This window comes from Saimiri boliviensis, chromosome 11, assembly GCF_048565385.1.
Source record: "Saimiri boliviensis isolate mSaiBol1 chromosome 11, mSaiBol1.pri, whole genome shotgun sequence".
Taxonomy (NCBI): Eukaryota; Metazoa; Chordata; class Mammalia; order Primates; family Cebidae; genus Saimiri; species Saimiri boliviensis.
The window spans coordinates 83,242,890-83,265,176 of record NC_133459.1 but is presented as its reverse complement, the minus strand read 5'-3'; the positions used below and the strand labels follow the sequence as shown (position 1 = coordinate 83,265,176).

General features: G+C 34.5%; 1 protein-coding gene across 2 annotated transcripts in view; it reads left to right on the top strand.

Annotated features, from left to right (window-relative positions):
- The window catches only part of COL24A1 (collagen type XXIV alpha 1 chain), a 400,711-nt gene extending 379,022 nt beyond the window's left edge, over positions 1–21,689 (top strand). For both annotated transcript variants that reach the window (XM_074381116.1, XM_039473942.2), the window contains 5 exons: positions 5,977–6,042; positions 6,639–6,807; positions 13,459–13,568; positions 15,958–16,173; positions 20,174–21,689. In XM_074381116.1, the coding sequence (XP_074237217.1) occupies positions 5,977–6,042; positions 6,639–6,807; positions 13,459–13,568; positions 15,958–16,173; positions 20,174–20,320 (708 nt within the window). In that variant the 3' untranslated portion in view covers positions 20,321–21,689. The remainder of the gene's footprint in view (positions 1–5,976; positions 6,043–6,638; positions 6,808–13,458; positions 13,569–15,957; positions 16,174–20,173) is intronic.
- Positions 21,690–22,287: the final 598 nt, after the last annotated feature.

The following is a 22,287-nucleotide window of genomic DNA, read 5'->3' as shown; positions in this document are numbered from 1 at the left end:
ATAGAAAATCATAATGATGTCAATTAAGACTATCCTGTGATTTGCTCTTCTTGCCCTCTATTGAGGAACATTTTTTTTTCCATTTTTTTTTTTTGTTAGTACACATAGTACAAATGCCCTCTCTATATACATATCGTCTTGTAGAATATCTAGGGGACAGATTCCCAGAAGTTTGATCTAAGGGATAATGAGCATATTTACTTGTTATTTTTAATGGTGGCAAGATATATACAACCAAAATGTTACCGTTTTAACTATTTTCAAGTGTAGAGTTCCGTGGTATTAAGTACATTCACATTGTTGTGCAACTGTTTCTATCCATGCCTAGAACTTTTTTTGTCTTCCAAAACTGAAACTCTGTACCTATTAAGTAATAACTCCCAATTCCTCCCTTTCCCCAACTCTGGAAACCACCATTTTACTTTTTGTCTCTATGAATTTGACTACTCTAGGTACCTCATATGAGTTAAGTCATACAATATTTGTCTTTTTGTGACTGGCTTATTTCACTTAGTGCAATATCTTCAGGGTTCATCTATGTTGTAAGCATATATTAGAATTTCATTTCTTTTGAAAGCTGATTAATAGTCTATTGAATGTATATGCCAGATTTTGTTTATCCAAATGCACACTTATGTTGCTACTACCTTATGGCTATTGTGAATAATGCTGCTACAAACATTGGTGTACAAATATCTGTTGGAGTCCTCACTTTGATTAATTCATGTGGGTATATACCTAGAAATGAAACTGTTATATCATGTAATAATTCCATGTGTAATTTTTGAGAAACTGCCCTACTGTTTTCCATAGCTGCTGCACACTTTACACAACCACAAAAAGTTCCAGTTTCTCCACGTCCTCACCAACACTTGTTATTTTCTGTTGTTTTTTTTTTTTTTACAACCGCTATCCTGATGGTTGTGAAGTGGTATCTCATTGTGGTTTTCACATGTGTTTTCCTAATGAATTGTGATGTTTAACATATTTTCATGTGTTTATTATTTGCATTTTTTTTTGAGACAGAGTCTCTCTCTGTTACCCAAGCTAGAGTGCAGTGACATGATCTTGGCTCACTGCAACCTCTGCCTCCCAGGTTCAAGCAATTCTCCTGCTTCACCCTCCTGAGTAGCTGGGATTACAGGTGCCCTCCACGATGCCTGGATAATTTTGTATTTTTATTAGAGATGGGTTTTCACCATCTTGGCCAACCTGGTCTCAAACTCCTAACCTCAAGTTATCTGCCTTTCTTGGCAGATAGTGCTAGGGATTACAGGTGTGAGCCACTGTACCCGGCCTCTTCTTTAGAGAAATGTCTATTCAAGTTCTTTGCCCATCTGTCGAATTGGGTTGCCCTTTTTTTTTTTTTTTTTTAGTTGTTAGTAAATGGTAGAAGCTCTTTAAATTTTCTAGATATTAATCCTTTAACAGAAAAACAATTTGCAGTTATTTTCTCCCACCCCTTGAGTTGCCTTTTCACTCTCTTGATAGTGTCCTTTGATGCACAGAAGATTTTTTTTTTCATTTTGATATAGTCTATCTACTTTCTTCTCTTGTTGACTGCGCTCTTGGTATCATTCCAAGAAATCATTACAAAATCAAATATTACTAAGCTTTTTCTATTTGCTTCTATTGATTTTATGGTTTTAGCTCTTATGTTTAAGTCTTTGATTCATTTTGAGTTCATGATATAACTCATGATGTAAGTTTTTCTTGTACTTGATGTAAGTTAAGGGTCTAGCTTCATTCTATTGCATGTGGATATTCCATTTTTCCAGCACTATTTGTTGAAAAGACTGTCCTTTTCTCATTGAATGGTCTTGGCACTCCTGTTGAAAATAATTTGATTATAAATGAGAAGGTTTATTTCTGGACTCTCTAGTCTATTTCCCTGGTCTTTATGTCTGTCATTATGACAGTACCAACAGTTTTGATTACAGCAGCTTTATAGGAAGTTTTGAAATCAGGAAATGTGCTGCCTCCAACTTTATTCTTCTTTTTCAAAATTACTTTGGCTACTTGGGGTCTTTACTATCTGTTATATTTACTATATTGTAACTTTTACCACTGCTCTTTATTTGTTCAGGCAGATTCAAGTTTCTGCCTAGTAACCTTTACTTTAGTACTGAATGACTCCCTGCGATGTTTTTCTAGGAAAGGTATGCTAGTGATAAATTATCTCAGTTTTTATTTAACTGGGAATATATTATTATTTCCTTCATTTTTAAAGGAGAGTTTTACTGGAAATAGAATTCTTGGTTGATAGTCTTTTCTTTTAGTACTCTGAATATGTTATTTTACTGCCTCCTCACTTTTATGGCTTTTTGTGGGAAGTTAGCTGTTAATCTGGTTGAGTATCTCTTGGACATAATGAGTCTCCTCTTTCTGCTTTCAGAATTCTTTCTTTGTCTATAGCATTAGATAGTTTAATTATGATGTGTCTGGGAAAGTTTGTGGAACTTCTTGGATGTATAAGTTAATATTTTTGCATCGGACTTGTGATTTTTTTTCAGCCATTATCTCTTTACGTATTATTTGTGTCCCTCTTTCTCTCTCCTTTCCTTCTGAGACTCTCCTCATGCATATGTTGGTAAGCTTTACAGTGTCCTACAGGTCTCTTCAGTCTCTGTTCATTTTTCTTCATTATTTTTTCCACACCTCAGACAGGATATTCTCAATAAACCTGTCTTCAAGTTCACTGGTGCTTACTTCTGCCTATGGAAATCTATTGTAGAGCCTATCCAGTAAATTTTTATTTCAGCTATTGTACTTTTTAACTTCAGAATTTCTGTTTGGTTCTTTTTTCTATAATTTATGTGCCTTTATTATATTCTCTACTTAGTAAGACATCTTTCTCATATTGGCCTTTAGTTCTAAAGACATGGTTTTATTTAGTTTTTTGAACTTGCCTAAAAGAGAACTCTGAGAGTTCATTATTCCACCACTTTTGCTGTCTCCTAGATCTCTTTACCTTCTTTAAACATCGTTTTAATATTTTGTGTGAAAATGGAAGAACATATAAAGCACATATAGTGCACACTGCAGTGGTTGCTTCAAAAGCACTGTGCAGCTGTTTGAGTTGAAACCTAACTAGCCAGTTTTATCATAGAATACCATTTTTTACTGACAGACTACCAGTTTTATTAAGACATGAGTAGTTTACAGATATTTTCTTGAAAAGGAATAAAGTTAGTCTGTCATTTTAAGGAAAACAGCTGACAGAATTTGATGCCAATGATAAATTTCAAGCTCTCAAGCAAAAAATAAGAATTAGAGAAAACATGTATCTATCATTGTGAATTTGACAGATTCCCAGTACTTATGTTCTCCTGATAAGTAGTATGTTTTCCTGATGATGTTAACAAATGTAATTTTTGACATTACGTAAGGAGGAGCTGTATCAGTGTTTGGAAGACCTGCAAAGTTCCATAAATAGTATTTTCAGAATGATCAATATGTGATGTTAATAAAATCATGTATAGGTAAAAGATCTAAGAAAGTATAAAATAGACCAATAGATTTTAGCATAGAAGTACAAAAAGTTCATTGAGATTGGTTCAGTTTTCACATGGAAACTCAGCTTTAAGAAACTAACACTAGAAATGTCAGGTATAGGTAATGGGGGATGGAGGCAGCAAACCACGTTGCCATGAATGTACCTGTGCAACAATCTTGCATGATCTGCACATGTACCCCAGAATCTAAAGTACAATAAAAAAAAAAGAAACTACCGCTTATCAAGTTTTGGTATAAGGTATAATACGAAAGAAGAAAACCCATAATTATTTGAAAAAGATGACTTAAATACTTTTTTTTCCCCACTACATATCTCTATGAGTCTGAATTTTCTTTACAACCAATTGAATACAAAAACAAATAAGAGAATTTAGCTATCATATATTAATCCAGACATTACTGAAATATATGAAAGTATAAAACTGGGTCACCCTTCTCATTAATTTTTTTGTTTTTGAAAATATAGTTAGTTTTTATAAAAATATGTATGTTAACATATAATGGGTTTGTTGGTATTTTAAAGCAATTGACACATGAATAGTTTTTAAATTTGTTTTGGTTTCTACTATAGTAATTATCAAAAGTTGGCTGGGTGCAGTGGCTCACACCTGTAATTCCAGCACTTTGGGAGGCCAAGGTGGGCAGATCACCTGAGGTCAGCAGTGCAAGACCAGCCTGGCCAACGTGGTGAAACTCCATCTCTACCAAAAACACAAAAATTCTCTGGGTGTGGTGGCACAAGCCTGTAATCCCAGCTACTTGGGAGGCTGAGAGGGAAGAGAATCACTTGAACCCTAGAGGCAGAGGTTGCAGTGAGCCAAGATCATACCACTGCACTCCAGCCTGGGTAAGACTCCATCTCAAAAAAAAAAAAAAAAAAAAAAAAAGTTATAATTCACATAAACAAAAAATTTTAAGACCTTTAATAGTATTTAAAAGTGCAAAAGGATTCTGATTCTGAAGAGTTTGAGAACTACTATGTTAGGTTTTCTAATTAAAACCCTTAATCACCAACAGGGGACTAAGTGAACAACAAAAAGGTAGCTATGGTTTAGCACTTAATTCAGTTTTCCATATTTAGTGCCAGTATTTTTGTGTGACCCATATCCAAAATCTGCTCATTCACACAAGCAAGATGGTCAGAATTATTTAATCTGCAGAGAATATTTAGGTTTACCCTCTATGCTACTTGAATAGTCATGCTCCTTCTATCTCATGGCCTTTGTGCCAGGTTGCTTCTTCTGTCTGGAAAGCTCTCCTACCCCTTCTCCTAACAATTCTCATTTATTCTTTGGGTATCAGTTCAAATTTTACTACCTCTTGTAGTAAAAGCCTTCCCTGACCTATTCCTTCCAACCCCTTACACTTCCCAGATTTGATTAATTTCTCTCATAGTTTCATCTACTTTCCTTTCATAACATGTATCTCAATTGGTAATTATGATTTTTCAGATGATTTAATTATTGACTGTCTCCTCTCTAAAATTAAGTTCCATAAAGGCAAGTTTCTTTTTTGCTTACCATTTCATCCTCAATGTGTATCACAGTGTTTGGCAGTATAGATATACAGAATGAGTCAATTATTTTTGAATATTGAAAACATATGCTGAAGCAAGGGAGAGTACATTTTATTGATTATTCCATCATGTTAAATAATTTTTCAAATTACCAACCATGAGCTGAGAGATCTGTTGAAAATGGTTTCCATTATACAAGCCTTCAAATAAAAAGATATCTTCACAGTGTAATGACTCTGAAATAAATTAAATTGTTTGTTTCACTTACACAGATGCCATTTCCCAGAACCGTCTCCCAACTCATGCTTCATTGTTCTCAGATTTTTTTTAAAGAATTACCAAAAAAAAGACTTTTACTAATGGTTATGCTGAGTCTTTTTCTAAAAATATATTTTATTAAATGCAAGAGGAGATTTATTTCATTCTGTATTATTTCTTTTGGGACTCATGGTACATTTTCCAACTTCAGAAATTGTTTTTAAAACCGCAGAAGTATCAGATTAAATTAATGTGGTTACTACCTCAGGACAGTAGTATTTTATTCTATTCCTTCCAAGAATGTAACTGTTAAAAATTACTGCAGTTATTTATTCTTCACTTTACAATTTATTAACTGAGAGGATCATATTTTATTCTCTTCCATTTGAGGACCTTTGTGTGTGTGTTTTCAGGCAACAGAAACAAATAGTTTTTCATTTCAGAACTCTAAACTCTCGTCCTATTTTAATTAGGAGACCTTTGAGATTTGGATGAAGGCGGCATATTGTCCTTCCAGATAGCCAGGCAATATTTGCAAAATCTGTCTAACTCTAAGAGTGACAGACCCCCTTCAGATAATAAGTCTGGTATACTTTAACAGCAGTGCTTTCAGAATTTACAGCATCTACTTTAGAGCACTTAGTGTTGATCTTATTGCTAATCTCAAATGGTTTTGTTTTACACAGAAACAAATGGATATCAGTGCTGCTATTCAAGCCTTGATTGAATCAAATGCTGCCCTACAGATGGAGGTAATATATCTGGTTTTACTTATATTGGCACTGTCTCTCAATATACCAATTAAACAGAAAAATTTTTTGGAGGCCAAAATGTGACAATATCTCAAAGATTATATTTAAAACAGATTGAAAATGTGAAACCATTTTAAGGGACAAAGTAAGTGATTTTAGTATAATTAAACAGAAATATATGCCTAGGATGTTTTGTAAGAAAAAATTTAAATCAAAAATGTAATACTGTTAAAGGATTTATTTGTAAGGAATTTGGTACTATCCAAGAAAGTAGTTAAATGAAGTTAGTCATGTTTCTTAAAATGAGATATATGTATTATCACTACTCATCTTATTTAAACTCTAATTATTCAATGTATAATTTAAAAAACATAATGCAGTAGGCTTAACAATTCTTATGTTAGCTTTAAAACTAAACTTGCGAGTGTGAATTTAATCTTTTTAAAGGGTGAAGGCTAATAAAGCATACACATATGTCTATGCTTCAATATAAACTGTACTTACTACACACAATGGAAACACATTTTTATCCTTCCTTGGCTCATGTTGGTCCTTAGGAGTTTTTTGCTTATGTAATTCTTGTGATGACTTGGCAGAGCTACCAGAATACCGAAGTGACTTTAATTGACCACAGTGAAGAGATATTCAAAACCGTGAACTACCTTAGCAATTTATTGCACAGCATCAAGAATCCTCTTGGCACACGAGATAACCCAGCACGAATCTGCAAAGATTTACTGAACTGTGAACAAAAAGTATCAGATGGTAAGTTCTTGGTTACCTCGAACTCTGATGTCAAATTTCATTCCATCAAGTCAGTGTGTTTGAGATTTCTTATGTGTTCATTACAAATCATAGTTAGTTTGATAAAACCCTAGCAGAAGCCATTTTAATGTCATCAAGAATAAAATACTCTAAGAGGGAGACATGCTTCTGATGTCATCCACCCCTAGCTATATCATTTGCTTACATTTTGTATTTGGAATAAAAATTAAGATAGGCTTGGACCTTCTCATTAACAGACAGCAGCACCCGTCACAACTTGGTAAGTCAGGACTACCAAAGTTAACAACATAAATAAATGTATTATAGATTATCCTTCATCTTACTCCCTAAAAGTATCTTTTTAAAAATACAAAAAGGAATTTAAATGTCCCATTCTAGAATTGATGACCATGAAGATGGGAGTGGTTTGTCATTCTTGGAAGTTTCTCATCTCTACACAGATGCCCCCATTTCTTTAGCCAGAGGTGCAAAAATGAATTTAGATTAGAACAATCAAGGAAAGGTTTTAAATCAAGAAGAGTAAGTCATCAGTTAAATAGGGGAAACCCTGTCTGCCACAAACTCTAGTTTTAACACAATGATGCGTTTGAAAAAATGTATGACTTGAAAAATGCTGATGTGAAAAGTGCTGATTTGAAAAAGCTATGGTATGTTATTCTGTGGTCATTTTAATTTAGTTTATACATATGTATATGTCTCACCTACATGCACTCTCACACACAAACATGTACATATGCACATGTCCAAAACATCTGCTTCTATTCTTGAACTTCAATGAAAACATTCATTTTGTTTATTTAATAAAACACTTCTAAAGATATTTTCTGCCCTAGATTAATATAAAAACTAAAATAATACTTACAATTGTAGCTGCCTATAAAACTTCTCAGCTTGATTCTTTCCCATATTTGAGGGCATAAAAGTGCAACTCTATAGAATTGAAAGTAATAAATACATTGTAAGACATATGAAATTAGTATGAAATCTAATTGAAAGTCTACCTTCCTCATAAGAGAAATAACTAAATGGTGTGTATTATGCAATATTCAAAAGATCTTTATGTCCCCAAATACTTTCATCACTAGGATATGATAAGTGCTTTAGGGAAAAGCAATACAGCAGGGAAGGAGGGATTGATAGGAAGTAGAGCACAAGATATAATTTTTAAATAGAATGATCAAATAAGGCCTCTATGAGAATATGACATTTGGGTGGTACCAGAAGGAGGTAAGAGCAAGCCACAAGAAATCTAGATAAAGAGCTTTCCAAGTACAAAGAACAAATGCAAAAGCCCTGAGCCTTTGAGTGTACCTAGCATGTTTTAGAATTAGCAAGAAAGCCAGCATGAATGGAAGAGAGTGCATATGCGGGAGAATGGTAGGAAATTAAATTAGAAAGATATCAAAAAGTCAGATTGTACAGGACCCTTTAGAGACTACTCAGAAGTCTCTAGCTTGTACTCTTAATAAGATGGGAAACCACTGGAAATTGCTGAGCAAAGAAGTGACATAATTTGGCTCAGATTTTTAAAATATTACTCTAGCTAATATGTTGCAAATATAATGTGAAAGACAGGGGTAGAGGTAGGGAAACCAATGAGAAGGATGTTGACACAATCCAGGAGAGATCATGGTTGGCTGGACTAGAGTTAGTTACAGGGGAAGTGGTAAAAAATGGTTGGATTCTTGAATATGCTTTATGCCTAGTGTTCCATTATTGGAATGCTAAGCATGTGGGAGTTATTTATATCCTACTGCTTAAGGTCATCACCAAGGTCTGATTGCAAAAATTCACAATAAAAAAATTGCAACCTCAGACATAAATGGGTCAAGGTAGAGCCAGTAGTTTTTGTTGATGGATTGGATGTGAGCTTTGAGAAAAATAGAATGGTAAAGGATGACTCTTAAGATTTTGTTTTTGTTTTGTTTTGTTTTTACTGTAGAAGGGTGGGATGTTGTTAATAGGAGATGCAATTTTGAAGAAAAGATCAGGAGTTAAGTTTTAGATATATTTAGTTTGAGGTGTCTGTTAAATTCAAGTAAGAATGTCAAGTAAGTAGTTGACTACTCAAGTTAAGGGTCAAGAGGAAGGTCCTAGGTAAGGGTAAAAATTATGAAGTCATTCGCATTTAATTGGTATTTAATGTCTTGAGACTTTAAAGGAGACAGCAGAAAGGGAACCCAACACTTGGAGCTACTTTTGCCCTCGGTATGTCGAGAAGCTTGGTGACTTCATGGAGGGAGGGGTCAAAAGTTAGAATCTGTGGCCCACAAAAGGTGAGGACTTAGTCTTTCAAAGGCCTGTATTCTAGCAGTAAACTGGAAGAGTATGAACATTTATGCAGACTACAGCTTTGCTTCACGTAATCTGGATAGCTCAGAAAATCTCGAACTTTGAACTTGTATTAAAATGGTTCCAAACTGTTGGCCCCCATTCATAGCTGTCAGAAACAAACAAAAATCTTCTATAAAAGATAACATTATTCTAGGACTCAAATTATTTCCACACATAATTTCAAAAATGCAGTGCCCAGCCCACAATCGATGACAACCAAACACACAAGTTGATAAAACACCATTAATGAGAACTGATAGAAACAGCAGACAATGAAAGCAGACTCAAAAGAGAGGATAAAAGAAGTAGAATCTAAATCTAAAAGTATAATGAACAAGATAAGTCTCTATAGGAACGCTGTTTATTCACTATAATAAGAGAAAAAGCAGGCCAGGTGTAGTGGCTCCTGCCAGTAATCCCAACACTTTGGGAGACTGAGGTGGATGGATCACTTGAGGCCAAGAGTTCGAGACCAGCCAGGCCAACATGGCAAAACCCCATCTCTACATAGAAAAATTGCCAGGCATTGTGGAATGTGCCTGTGGTCCCAGCTACCCAGGAGGTTAAGGTGGGAGGATCTCCTGAGCCAGTGGGGGTCGGAGGTTGCAATGAGCTGAGATCCTGCCACTGCACTCCAGCCTGGGCAACAGATCAAGAGCGAAATTTCTATTTAAACAGAGAGAGAGAGAGAGAGAGAGAAAGAGAGTAGAATATATGTGTACAAACACAGACAGGTGAGTAGATAGGATAGTGGGAGTTTATACAAGTTACATAAGTTTTCTTCAGATGTCTCAGTGAAATTGAAAGGTTATCAGTTGAGGATAAGAATGAAGGAATAGGTATAAGATAGTTAACTATCGTAGTGATAGATAGAGGCTTTAGAGACACATTTGAATTTGAAGTGAAGCCCAACCCAGCCGTTGTGTTTTTCTCCTACCACTTTTTTTCTGTGCAGGTATAGGCATAGGGTTAAGGAGAAACTTATGTAGGATTGAGGATTTATAACACAAGTAGAATGAAATGAGGCAGGGCAAGGGTGTTAAAGAAATTTATAAGGACATAACTATAGTAAGGGACTGTGGGGTTTTAAGCTGGGTAAGAAGGGAAGTGAACATATGATCATGAGAGACAATGAAAAAGTGATAGTAGGTCCTGATGAAACTGAAGAATTATCAGAGTTAGGACACTAGAGGGAATGAACTGGAAAGAGAAGAGAAATGAAATTATGGAGGAGATGCAGTTAGTAATAACAAAAGCTAGGATATGGCCTTGGAAGTTTGGTTAAAATAAGGTATAAGGGTAGGGGAAGGGTACAAGATCATTGGTAGAAAAGTAAGAGGGTTGGGAGGATACAATTCAAGGAACTGAGAGGCCAACATATTGAAAGCATCATCTGTGTGGATTTAAAATCACCAAGAAGTAGGTCATAAATAAATTTTCTGAAAGTGATAGTAAGCTAAAATCATCAAAGAAAAATTGTAGTTGATTATACCAGGAGGGAGTAATGAGTGATGTAATGTGATTATAGTAATTTCAACATGGAGTGTTTTTAGGGAGAAAGTGGAAAGAATGGTCTGGAAGTAGCAACTAAGAGCAAGAAAGATGCCTTCCCATCTTCAGGCACAACCCTGTAGAAGCCACAAGAGAAACAGTGTCCTCAGGGAAAAGCTAGTTTTGAGTCAGAACATTTAGGCTCACAAAAGACATATTATGATATAGGAGTTTAATTGTAGCTCAGCATACCTTGAAAGAAATTGCGGAGCCTCTTCCAGTTCATCATTGTAGAACACAACACCTGAATTCAAAGCATTTTACTCCATATAACAATAAAAATTTGCTTGATGGAAAACCTTTCATAAGGAATTTTTTATTATTAGCTCGTGTAGTAGTAGGATAGTATCTCTTGGAAGAGAAGAGAAGGTGAAAGTAGATATGTGTTCACTCCATTAGGTAAGACTGGAAGCCCAAATAAGATTCTGATGAAAAATTCAGCTGCACTTTCTGTAAACTTTATGAAATATTCAAAATTCTGAAGAAAAAGGACTAGGAATGGTGGACCTTCTTCAACCCTTTCTTCTAATATTTCAATATATCAGTGGTTCTCCAGATGTGATCCCTGGACCAGAATTAGATACTGTTAGAAATGCAGATTCTTAAGCCCCACCCTAGACTTACTAAATCAGCAACTCTCAGGTGTATGGACCAGCTGTGTGTGTTTTCATGATGGTTGATGCACACTAAAGTTTGAACACTGCTACAACTGAGGATCATTTCTACCCTTTGAGCTACGAATTCAGCAAGTAAGAATTTTGAAGGATTAATAGCATAGTTAAGGGGAGAATTTTTTTTTTACCATACTTTAAGTTCTGGGATACATGTGCAGAACGTGCAGGTTTGTTACATAGTTATACACATGCCATGGTGGTTTGCTGCATCCATCACCCCATCATCTACATTAGATATTTCTCCCAATGCTATTCCTCCCCTAGCCCCATGTCCCCCAACAGGCCCCAGTGAGTGATATCCCCCTCCCTGTGTCCATGTGTTCTTATTGTTGAACTCCCCCGTGTGAGTGAGAACATGTGGTGTTTGGTTTTCTGTTCCTGTGTTAGTTTGCTGAGAATTATGGTTTCCAGCTTCATCATGTCCCTGCAAAGGACACGAACTCATCCTTTTTTGTGACTGCATAGTATTCCATGGTATATATGTGCCACATTTTCTTTATTTAGTCTATCACTGATGGGCATTTGGTTTGGTTCTAAGACTTTGCTGTTGTGAACAGTGCTGCAGTAAATATATGTGTGCATGTGTCTTTATAATAGAATGATTTATAATCCTTTGGGTATATACTGAGTAATGGGATTGCTGGGTCAAATGGTATTTCTAATTCTAGATCCTTGAGGAGTTGCCACACTGTCTTCCACAATATCTGAACTTATTTATACTAGAGGGGAGAATATTTGAGTTAGAGGAAGCTCAGGATGAGCTAGAGGATCTTTGCTATGGAGTAAAAATAGAATTAACAAGGACTTCTACCTACTGTAGAAAATGGCATTTGACAAAAACTTGAATTTTCTTGCTTTTTTAATGCAGGAAAACAGGGCTGCCTGATTCAAAAATTTCTGTCATTTGTATTTGGAATAAGATGCTATTTTAATATTCTTGGTCTATTAGTATGAAATTAAGATGCCAGCCCATTGCTTTTCAGTCTGAGTATTTTCTATTGTCTGAGTTTAAGCCCAGTTTTATTCTCTTGGGCACTCAGTGGAAGCAAAGACTGGTAGACTTTCACTAACTATCGGGACTTCAGTTTTTCCCACTGAATGATAGAGTGGGAAAATCTGAAAGAGTACAAAAATGATAAATATTTAATTATGTGTTTTTCTTTTTGGAAACAAAAATGTTTTCTTATTTTTACTTATCAGTATTATACATAAAGATATATTTTTCCTTCAAGAGATCAAAGTTGTTTCCATTTTAAAACAAAATGTTCATTTTAAACTCTAATGATATATAACAGAAATATACACATATACTACATTAACTTCAACTTTTCTATTTTGTGTGTGTGTGTGTGTGTGTGTGTGTGTGTGTGTGTGTGTTTTATTTTTATTTTTTGTTTTTGTTTTATTTTTGTTTTTTTATGTTTTTTTTGTTGTTGTTTTATTTTCAACTTTTCTATTAACTATGTAACAATTCACTTTTAGTTGCTGGGTACATCTTATTTGTAGAATGAAGCAATCAATTCAGCTATTCTATCATTTTGATTAAAATTATGAAACACCCTTAAATTAATAGTGAAGTGAAAAATACAGCATTTTTATTGTCAATTTTACGTAATGCTTGCAGCATCTATTCATTCACTAAATGTAAAAATATTTATAATCTTCTAAGTTTTTAACAGGTAATACTGTGATAATATGTATTTGAAATATGATAATTTATAAGGATGTGGTTGGACGCAGTGACGCATGCCTGTAATACCAGCACTTTGGGAGGTCAAGGCAGGCAGATCGCTTGAGGTCAGGAGTTCAAAGGCAGCCTGACCAACATGGTGAAATCCCATCTCTATTAAAAATACAAAAATTAGCCAGACATAGTGGCACATGCCTATAATCCCAGCTACTTGGGAGGTTGAGGTATGAGAATCACTTTAAACCTGGAGGCCGAGGTTACAATGATCCAAGATCATGCCACTGCACTCCAGTCTGGGTGACAGAGTGAGATTCTCCCTCAAAATTAAGATTATAAGGAGTATGGCATTTAATAACTTTATGTTTCACTCTAAATTAATAGGAAAATACTGGATTGATCCAAATCTTGGCTGTCCTTCAGATGCCATTGAGGTTTTCTGCAATTTTAGTGCTGGTGGCCAGACATGCTTACCTCCTCTTTCTGTAACAAAGGTATGTTACTGAATTTTAGAACATAGGTTGTTATGTTGCACAGTATCAGTGAAAATCATTTTTAAAATTCTATCACTTTAAATTATTATGAATTTTAAGGATAAAAGCAAAGATTAATTCTCTATCAAGTATGACAAAGTGTTATTTTTTTAAAATAGTCACAGTAAATCTTGATACTTTGTGTCTTTTTATGATTTGGCTTAGTTTGGCTTACTCTACTGATTATGTTTTTTTAATTCCTTTAAAATTGTGCAACATATGCTATGTTTTTGTGCATACACACATATTAGAAACTTCCTAAACAGCTGCAGTGTTTGTAACCAGTAATCCATTTCCTGAAGTTTTGCTGAAAATTATATTGTCATCATTAAAAAAATTTTGCTACAAATCTTGCCATTTATAGTTATTATGCACACAATAACCTTTCTTAAACATCCACAGAATACTACTAAAAACTTCCTTTATGAATAATTCTATAAATCAAATGTTTAGAATGAATGCATGTTAGTTTGTTAAACTAACTTACATTGTAACACTGGGAGTTATAACAAATACTTATAAAACTTAAATCCTAGCTGTACCTATAACATATATTGAAGTCAAAACTATGTTTCTTTCTTTTTCTGATTAAACCAGCTTGATATATGATCAAGAATTTCTCATTGACAAAGAACTCATACATGTGCCTATTGTGTGTGCTGTTCATGAGAAGACAGCAGATAAAATTCAGTCTCTTTAGCTGCTTATTATTGAACTGCCCTCTCCTCCTAAAACCCCTCTCTTCATTAACCAGGGCATTCCATCAATTTATCTTAATAGACATTCATCATTATTACCCCTGAAATAGAAAGAGGGAAGGATTCTTCCATTCCTAGGGAATCCATGAACCTCTAATAAAGAGCAGGATGATAGTCCTATTTCCAAAATATCCCCATCATCATCCTCATTCCAGTGGAAGCTGGCCCAGGATTATCGTAGAAGGAAAGAAGATGGGGCTGTGTGAACTGTGCAAAGGAAATAGGAGGAGTGGGAAAGCGGCACTCTAGTTCTTTCCATGACTGAAGCACTTCTACCATTTATTCGATTCATAAACTGAACCCCAGGAAGACAAGAGAAATGCTGGGGTGAACAGTAGACTTGGAATCAGGGACTGGGATTCTAATCTCTATTCCTCTAATAACCTAGGGAATAAAACTGTGATCTGCCAGACGGCCTGCTCTGTGCCAGGCACAATGCTAGGTAAATTACATTTGTCACTTTTAATCCTCATAACAACCATGCCAAGTTGATGTTATACCTCACTTTACTGACAGGGAAACTAAGCCTCAGAAAGCTTGAATATTTTTGCAAGTTTCTGATTCTGATCTGTAAAATGAAGGAATCGGATTACTTAAATTCCTTATTATCTTTCCATATGTATGCCCTTCTTTTGCCTTTCCTCTCATTTCGATTTTTTTCTTTCTGTTTTTCTTTTTGTTGTTTTTTTTTCTTCTATATTACCTCATAATTGATATTTTTCTAACTTTATGCTCAGAAATTAGTATAAATTCCTCAGTGAGAACCATTTCTGTTCACTTACATTATGACCATATCCCTCCTTGAATGACGCTAAAATAATAATAGTAATGTCTAGAGTTACAGGAAAATCTGCCTTCCTGTTCAAGCCTAGGAAACCTGCAGTCAGTCTTCTTAAGTCTGATATTGTCCTATATTGTTCACTGTATTAGGTAATACTTGTTTCTGCATTCATTCATTCAATAAATTTTTATTGACAATTCACCGTGTGACTGAAACTACATGCTAGCAACACAAAGAATAGAATTCTGTCCTTGTCCTTTAAGGTTCTGAAAGTTAAAATTACTCAGCCAAATTATTGTTACAACTTGTAACTCATCTTTGGAAACTCTCCCAAAAAAATCTCAAAGGCAGAGACAGAATTTCAGATTTTTATTAAAAAAAAAAAGTATAAAAGCATTAACCAAAAGCAAATTATTACTACATTTTAGGTAATGTGAAAATTATTTTTATTTTATTAAAATTATATGTAGTAGCCTGATGGTATGCTGAAGCCAGTTCATACAGGCTCAGGAAAGCCAATTATTTACATTTCTTCCCATTGCCATGTACAATGACATCACCTTGGTACTTTGAATTCAGCCATGATGGGAGTGCTTCTACAATAGGAGTCAGGAAATACTATAAATGAGGTATTTTTTCCCCAAGAGCCAGTGGTTAAACATTTACCAGCACACCATTGACTGGCGCTTCAGTTCCAAGGAAAGGAGCTTTCTTGAGGCTGCTTCTGAATGACTTTCCTCAAGTTTTCCTGAACTCTTAGGCTTCTCAATTGCCACGTGTTATAACCTTCATGTTGTTTCTATGGCATTAGTTGGAGTTTGGAGTTGGCAAAGTCCAGATGAACTTCCTTCATTTACTGAGTTCAGAAGCCACCCATATTATCACCATTCACTGTCTAAACACTGCGAGGTGGACAAGCACACAAACAAGTGACCCAGGATTGCCTATTGGTTTCAAGGGATGGAATGGCCAGATTTTTAAAGTAAACACTCTACTTGAACCTAAAGTGCTTTCAGATGACTGCAAGGTAAGGAAATGGCACTTTTAGAATTGTTGAATATTACTAATTTAAAAATGATAAAACCATAAATTAGAATAATTAGAGTAAGTCTTTAATTACAAACTGTGGATACAAAAGGGTAGTAAGGTTTTTTTTGTTTTTTTATTTTATTTTATTTTATTTTATTGCATTTTAGGTTTTGGGGTACATGTGAAGAACATGCAAGATTGTTGCATAGGTACACACATGGCAGTGTGGTTTGCTGCCTTCCGTCCCCTCACCTGTATCTCAAAAGGGTAGTAAGTTTTAATGTGCCTGACTTGTAACTGCATTTTTCAGAATCAATCATTTGTTTATATCATAGCTTATCAATTTGCATCATACCAATTGGTCTTAGATTTTTACATGCAAAACAGGTGTTAATACATAAATTTAATTTTTATTCCCTATATGAAATAATTATACCTGGATGGATAGATGGACAGATAGATGTCAGATAGATAGATAGATAGATAGATAGGTGATAAAATAGTCAGCGCATTTGGATAAATATGTTCATGTGTTTTCACTGATATAACTCTACATCTCATTATTGCATAAAAGGCAAGTTATAGGGGCAGGTAAGTTTTATTTCATTCTGTCAATCCCTATACCTGTTACCAAATATGGATATAATTACATATTGGCTCACCCCACCAGTCAGTATTTGAATGTAGCCTATTTTTTTCCATTAAAATTAAATAATAAAGCCAGGCATCATGGCTTATGCCTGTAATCCTAGCACTTTGGGAGGCCAAGGCAGTCAGATCACTTGAGGTCAAGAATTCAAGACCAGCCTGGCCAACATGGTGAAACCTCATCTCTACTAAGAATACAAAAATTGGCTGGGCATGGTTGGTGGTGGGTACTTGTGATCCCAGCTACTTAGGAGACTGAGGCAGGAGAATCGCTTGAACCCAGGAGACAGAAGTTGCAGTGAGCCAAGATCGCACCACTGCATTCCAGCCTGGGTGACAGTGAGACTGTATCTCAAAATAAATAAATAAACAAATAAATAAATAAATAATGGGGCAGGCACTGTGAGGCATGCCTCTAATCCTAGTACTTAGGGAGGCTGAGGTGAGTGGTTCACTCGAGGCCAAAAGTATGAGACCATCCTGACCAACATGGAGAAACTCTGTCTCTACTAAAAATACAAAAATTAGCCAGGCATGGTAGCACATGCCAATAATCCCAGCTACTTGGGAGGCTGAGGCACAAGGATCACTTGAAATTGGAGGCAGAGGCTGCAGTGAGCTGAGATTGTGCCACTGCACTCTAGTCTGGGCAACAGAGCAAAACTCTGTCTCAAAAAATTATAATAATTAAATAATGGATATTTTTAAAAATCTGTAATTTTAAAACACTATTTGTTAGAGCAGGTGTTGGCAAACTATGTTCAACAGACCAAGTCTGGCCTTCCACCTGTTTTGGTGAATAAATTTTTATTGGAACACAGCCACCCTTAATTCATTTACTTGTTATCTGTGGCTGTTATGATGCTGCAGTGGCAGAGTTGAGTAGATGTGACAGAGACTGCAGGGCCCACAAAATGTAAAATATTTACTATCTGGCTTTTTAGAGAAGAGTTTGCTGACCCCTGTTTTAAAGAATAGAGTTGTCCATGTTATGTATCTCTTGTTAATTATTTTAAGTAGCTTCATTTCCTGTCCTTGTGTACTGTCGAGCCCATGATTTAGTATCTCTTAACATTTCCAAGGTACTCTACTTTTTCATAACATATTGTTTCCAGAAAAATAGTGCTTGAAAAATCATAGGCAAATAGAAGTATATAGCTCTTATTATCTATATTTGAAGAGGTCAGTCTCATCAACACATTTATTTAACTTGTACTCTCTGGCCCAGAAACATTCAGTGACTCACCAGTACTTCTGAGATACAGTCCAGACTTATCAACTGCATTTAGTGCTCACAACAACCAGGCCCCAACCTGCCTTTCTAGCTCAGCCTTCCACAGGCTGTCTGTTATAAACTATAGCCAAACTCATCTGTTACAATAATAATAGTGATAATAATATCAACAGTGCCTACTACTATTTATTAAGAATTTTATTATATGTTAAGTAAACATGCATTACATAAATTATTTTATTTATAATAACATATTCTTCATAAAGAATATATTATTGGTCCTATTTTGTAGGTATGAAAGTGAAGGCCCAGAGAACTTGCTTGAAGTTATTTTGAGCAAAGTAATGCAGCCAATTAGAGTAATTGAAGTAAAAATTTAGCTTTTAAATTGTTTTAAATAAAAGTTAAATTTTAAAATTAAATAAAATTAAAGTAATGTAGCTAATTAGATAATCATAGTCATGAAGCTAATTACAGGAGGAACAAGAAATCAATCCCAGGCATGCCAAACTTCAAACCCCAGGCCTCACTGTACTGCTAGTGACTTTTGATTGAAACTTTATTTAATCCTCACAAGGCTGTGAGGTAGGTTTGTATTATTCCCATTGCATATGTAGGGAAAGTGACAGTACCAGAATTTCTACCAAAATCTGTCCCAGGTCAAATCCATTAATTTAAACACCAAGTTTTGTCCCAGGTCAAATCCGTTAATTTAAGCTAATTTTCACAGCCAATTTCTACTTGCCCATTTGTTTTTTAGTTATTTGTGGTGGTGGTTGTGTGTGTATGTTTGCTTTTTAGTTTTTTGTGGTGGTGGTTGTTGTGTGTGTATATATGTGTGTCTGTTTAACTATGTCATTCATTTTCTCTGGAATGACCTTCTATACCTCACAATCAAGTGGAAATTTTAGGCATACTTTAAAGTCCATCTATATTCCAGACTTTTTCATGAAGCTTTTCCTGAGTACTCTAGTTAGAAATAAGGAATTTAGTACCCACTATTTACATTTTTTATATTGTACTTTCCATAGATATTCTTTTTGTTGTTGTTGTTGATGTTTTTACTCTCTTCAACTAGATTTAGAAGCCACTAGAATTCAGAAACCAGAACTACTTTAGTCATCTTTGTATTTCACAAGCAGTGTAAGAACACCGAGGATTATGTCTTATTCAGCTATGCTAAATATACTTAGTATTCAATAAATATTGCTTAAAAGACTTGAATGAATCTAAAAGTGCCTTTCACACAGAATTTTAGGTCTTGTTATTGTACCAAGTTTATGACTTTTGGCAAGTAACTTATTTTCAATGAGCTTCAATTGCCTTAGCTTTAAAATAAGGTTTGTAGCTTAAATAATCTCTGAAGTTCCTTCAAAATTTAAAATTTGTATCATGATAATTCTGTGAATAAGTGAATTCGCTCCTAAATAACAGCTTCACAAAACTCAATTATGTTTCTCTATTGTGTCTGGTTGAATCTAAATGAAAGGATATTTTATGATATATTTTTGTTCCATAGAATTTATTAGAAACAAAAGAGCATATAGTAATAAGAGAAACAGAAGGCCATGGAAGGAAGAGAAGAAAAAGGGAAACTGTATAAATAGAGAGCTACAGAATGGGGGAGAAAAATAAACCTAAAAGATGATTGCACATAATTATGATTTTAACCATTTCTGACCGATTATGTTTATTTTCTACCTAAAATACAGAGGTTCAAATAGGTTGTTCTCTTTTATTAAATAAAAATATCCATCCTGAAGAATCAGTCCCAAATAAAGGAAGACAGAACAGATGGTTATTACTCATACTAGGAATATTGCAGCCTTTTAATTCATATCTGGTTCAATGATTCACAGACAACTGAAGCAGAAGCCTTTCCTTAGCCACCGGAAGTGAAAAATTAGAACACACAGTGCCATTCTAGAGACAGGAATAAGCCCAGGTTTTCAGTTAAATAATAGTAATTTTACCATTTATTGAGCATTGTTCTAGGTACTTTCTACTTATTATCTCTAATCCTTAAAACAAGTTCACATTATCTGTGAAGGGCATTGTCTACTGAAAGTGACTGCTAATGAAATACATATGCAAGCGTTTTGTTCTTATTTTGCAGATTCAAGATGGCAGCTGGCATAAGGCAACATTTCTTTTTAACACCCAGGAACCTAATCAACTTCCAGTGATTGAAGTACAAAAACTTTCTCATCTCAAAACTGAGCGAAAGTATTACATTGAAAGCAGTTCTGTATGCTTTCTGTAAAGTCTCTGAATTACTTCTGAATTCATGCTGTTGGTCAGGTAATTCCTGCAGAGAGAGAAATATAGACAGAAAGATGCTGTCATTATGAAATGCATGTAATAAAGCATTGGCTAAATCTTAAAGAATCTCAGGAAGAACAGACTTCCTCCTAAGAAGGAGAAAAGGCATTTTTAAAGGACTATGATTGATAAACTATTTAATTCTTTTAAAAATTATATTGATCTCAGCTTTCTTAGAGAATTCCCTAGAACTAAAAATTTTTAAATATGGAATTCTTCAGGGTATCTTACATTTTTGACTGAGCACGTAGTACCCATTAGACAGCTGGAGATGCAGAGCACTATGGAGCAATACTGGCTAATGCTTCCAAACGTGCACTGCTTCTGTCTAAAAATTACAAGCCACAGTCTAATATGTCTTATTTTCCAAAACACTAAGCTGTATTCAGGTCCCCGATGGGCATATACATCTTAGCCGGTGATACACTACCTCTTACGTGTTGCCTCTTTGTGTTGCTTGGTGCTCTTTCTAAAACAAGGTGCTTATGGCTTTCATAGACTATTTTATTTCCTTTTTCATCTTTGTCATTCTTTAAAAGCATATGTACTGGTTACATCACGATATGTTTTGGTTGTTAGTACTTATTTTAATCTGTTTGGTCACATACTTAATAACAAGTAAAACTATTTATGTGAAGTCCTTGTTTTGTTTTAAAATTCTCTTTGTGTATATGGAATCAAAGCCAGCACATTGTAACCTGTGCTTATACACAAAAGAATTGGGAGATTTCTTTGTGTTTTATTTTTTAAATTGTTGTAAAGATTATTATAGGCCAGCTACATTTAGTAGTAGGTTTGGGGTAGAGATTGGGGGTTGTGCCATACTGTTTTTAAAATTCATGATCATCTGGAATGATACTTTGTGTATATATATTTTGTAAAGTTTTAATTCAGCAAATTTTTTAAAATTGCTGCTGTTTTAAATTATAAAAACTTTATATTTCTGCTTTTTAGAAATTATATGTTTTTGTAGTATTCACTGATTTCTTTCACTGTACTTAAATTTAGTGTTAGTACTTTAAAAAATTAATTTACCAGTCTTTAGAGCAACATCCAGAAAAAAAGTATTTTTCCATTTAAAATAGGCTCAGCCAGTTCAATGTTTCCTTGTTATCAGAGAAATGTTAGTTCAGTATTGAAAGAAAAACATTATACCTCTCGGTATCTAGAAAAGCTAGTTCATCCATTATAAATATATCTGTAGCCACAGCAAACCACACTTACCTATCTATAATAAAAATGTGCTTTAACTCATTTTGAGTAGCATTTGTTTTTCCTCTTTTGTTACAATATGCTTTTACTATATGTGATAGCCCGTCTGGTATAGCCTTTCTATGCTATGTATATTTATATTGTTAAGAAATACCTTTTATATACCTGCAAAAGGATTATAGGACCTATTTCCATGACAAAAATAAACTTTCACACATATGATCAAATTATTTTCAACAAGAGTGCCAATGCCATTCAATGGAGAAAGGACAGTTATTTCAACAAATTGTTCTGGGAAAACTGGATAACCACATGCAAAAGAATGATGTTGAACCCTTACCTTATATTACATACAAAAAGTGATTCAAAATGGGAGCAAGTATCTAAACAAAAGAGCTAAAATTATAAAACTCTTAGAAGAACACACAGAAGAAAATCCTTCATGACATTGGATTTGGCAATAATTTCTTGGAATGATACTAAAACATAGTAAGAGAAAAAAATAGATAAATTGGGCTCTCTCAATATTAAAAATTATCTTTGCATCAAAGAACACTATCAAGAAAATGAAGAAGGAGCCCAAGGAATATGATAAAATATTTGCAAATCATGTATCTGATAAGGGATTAATATCCAGAATATATAAAGAACTCCAGTGACTCAACAACAGAAGAACTAGCAACTCAATTTAAAGAA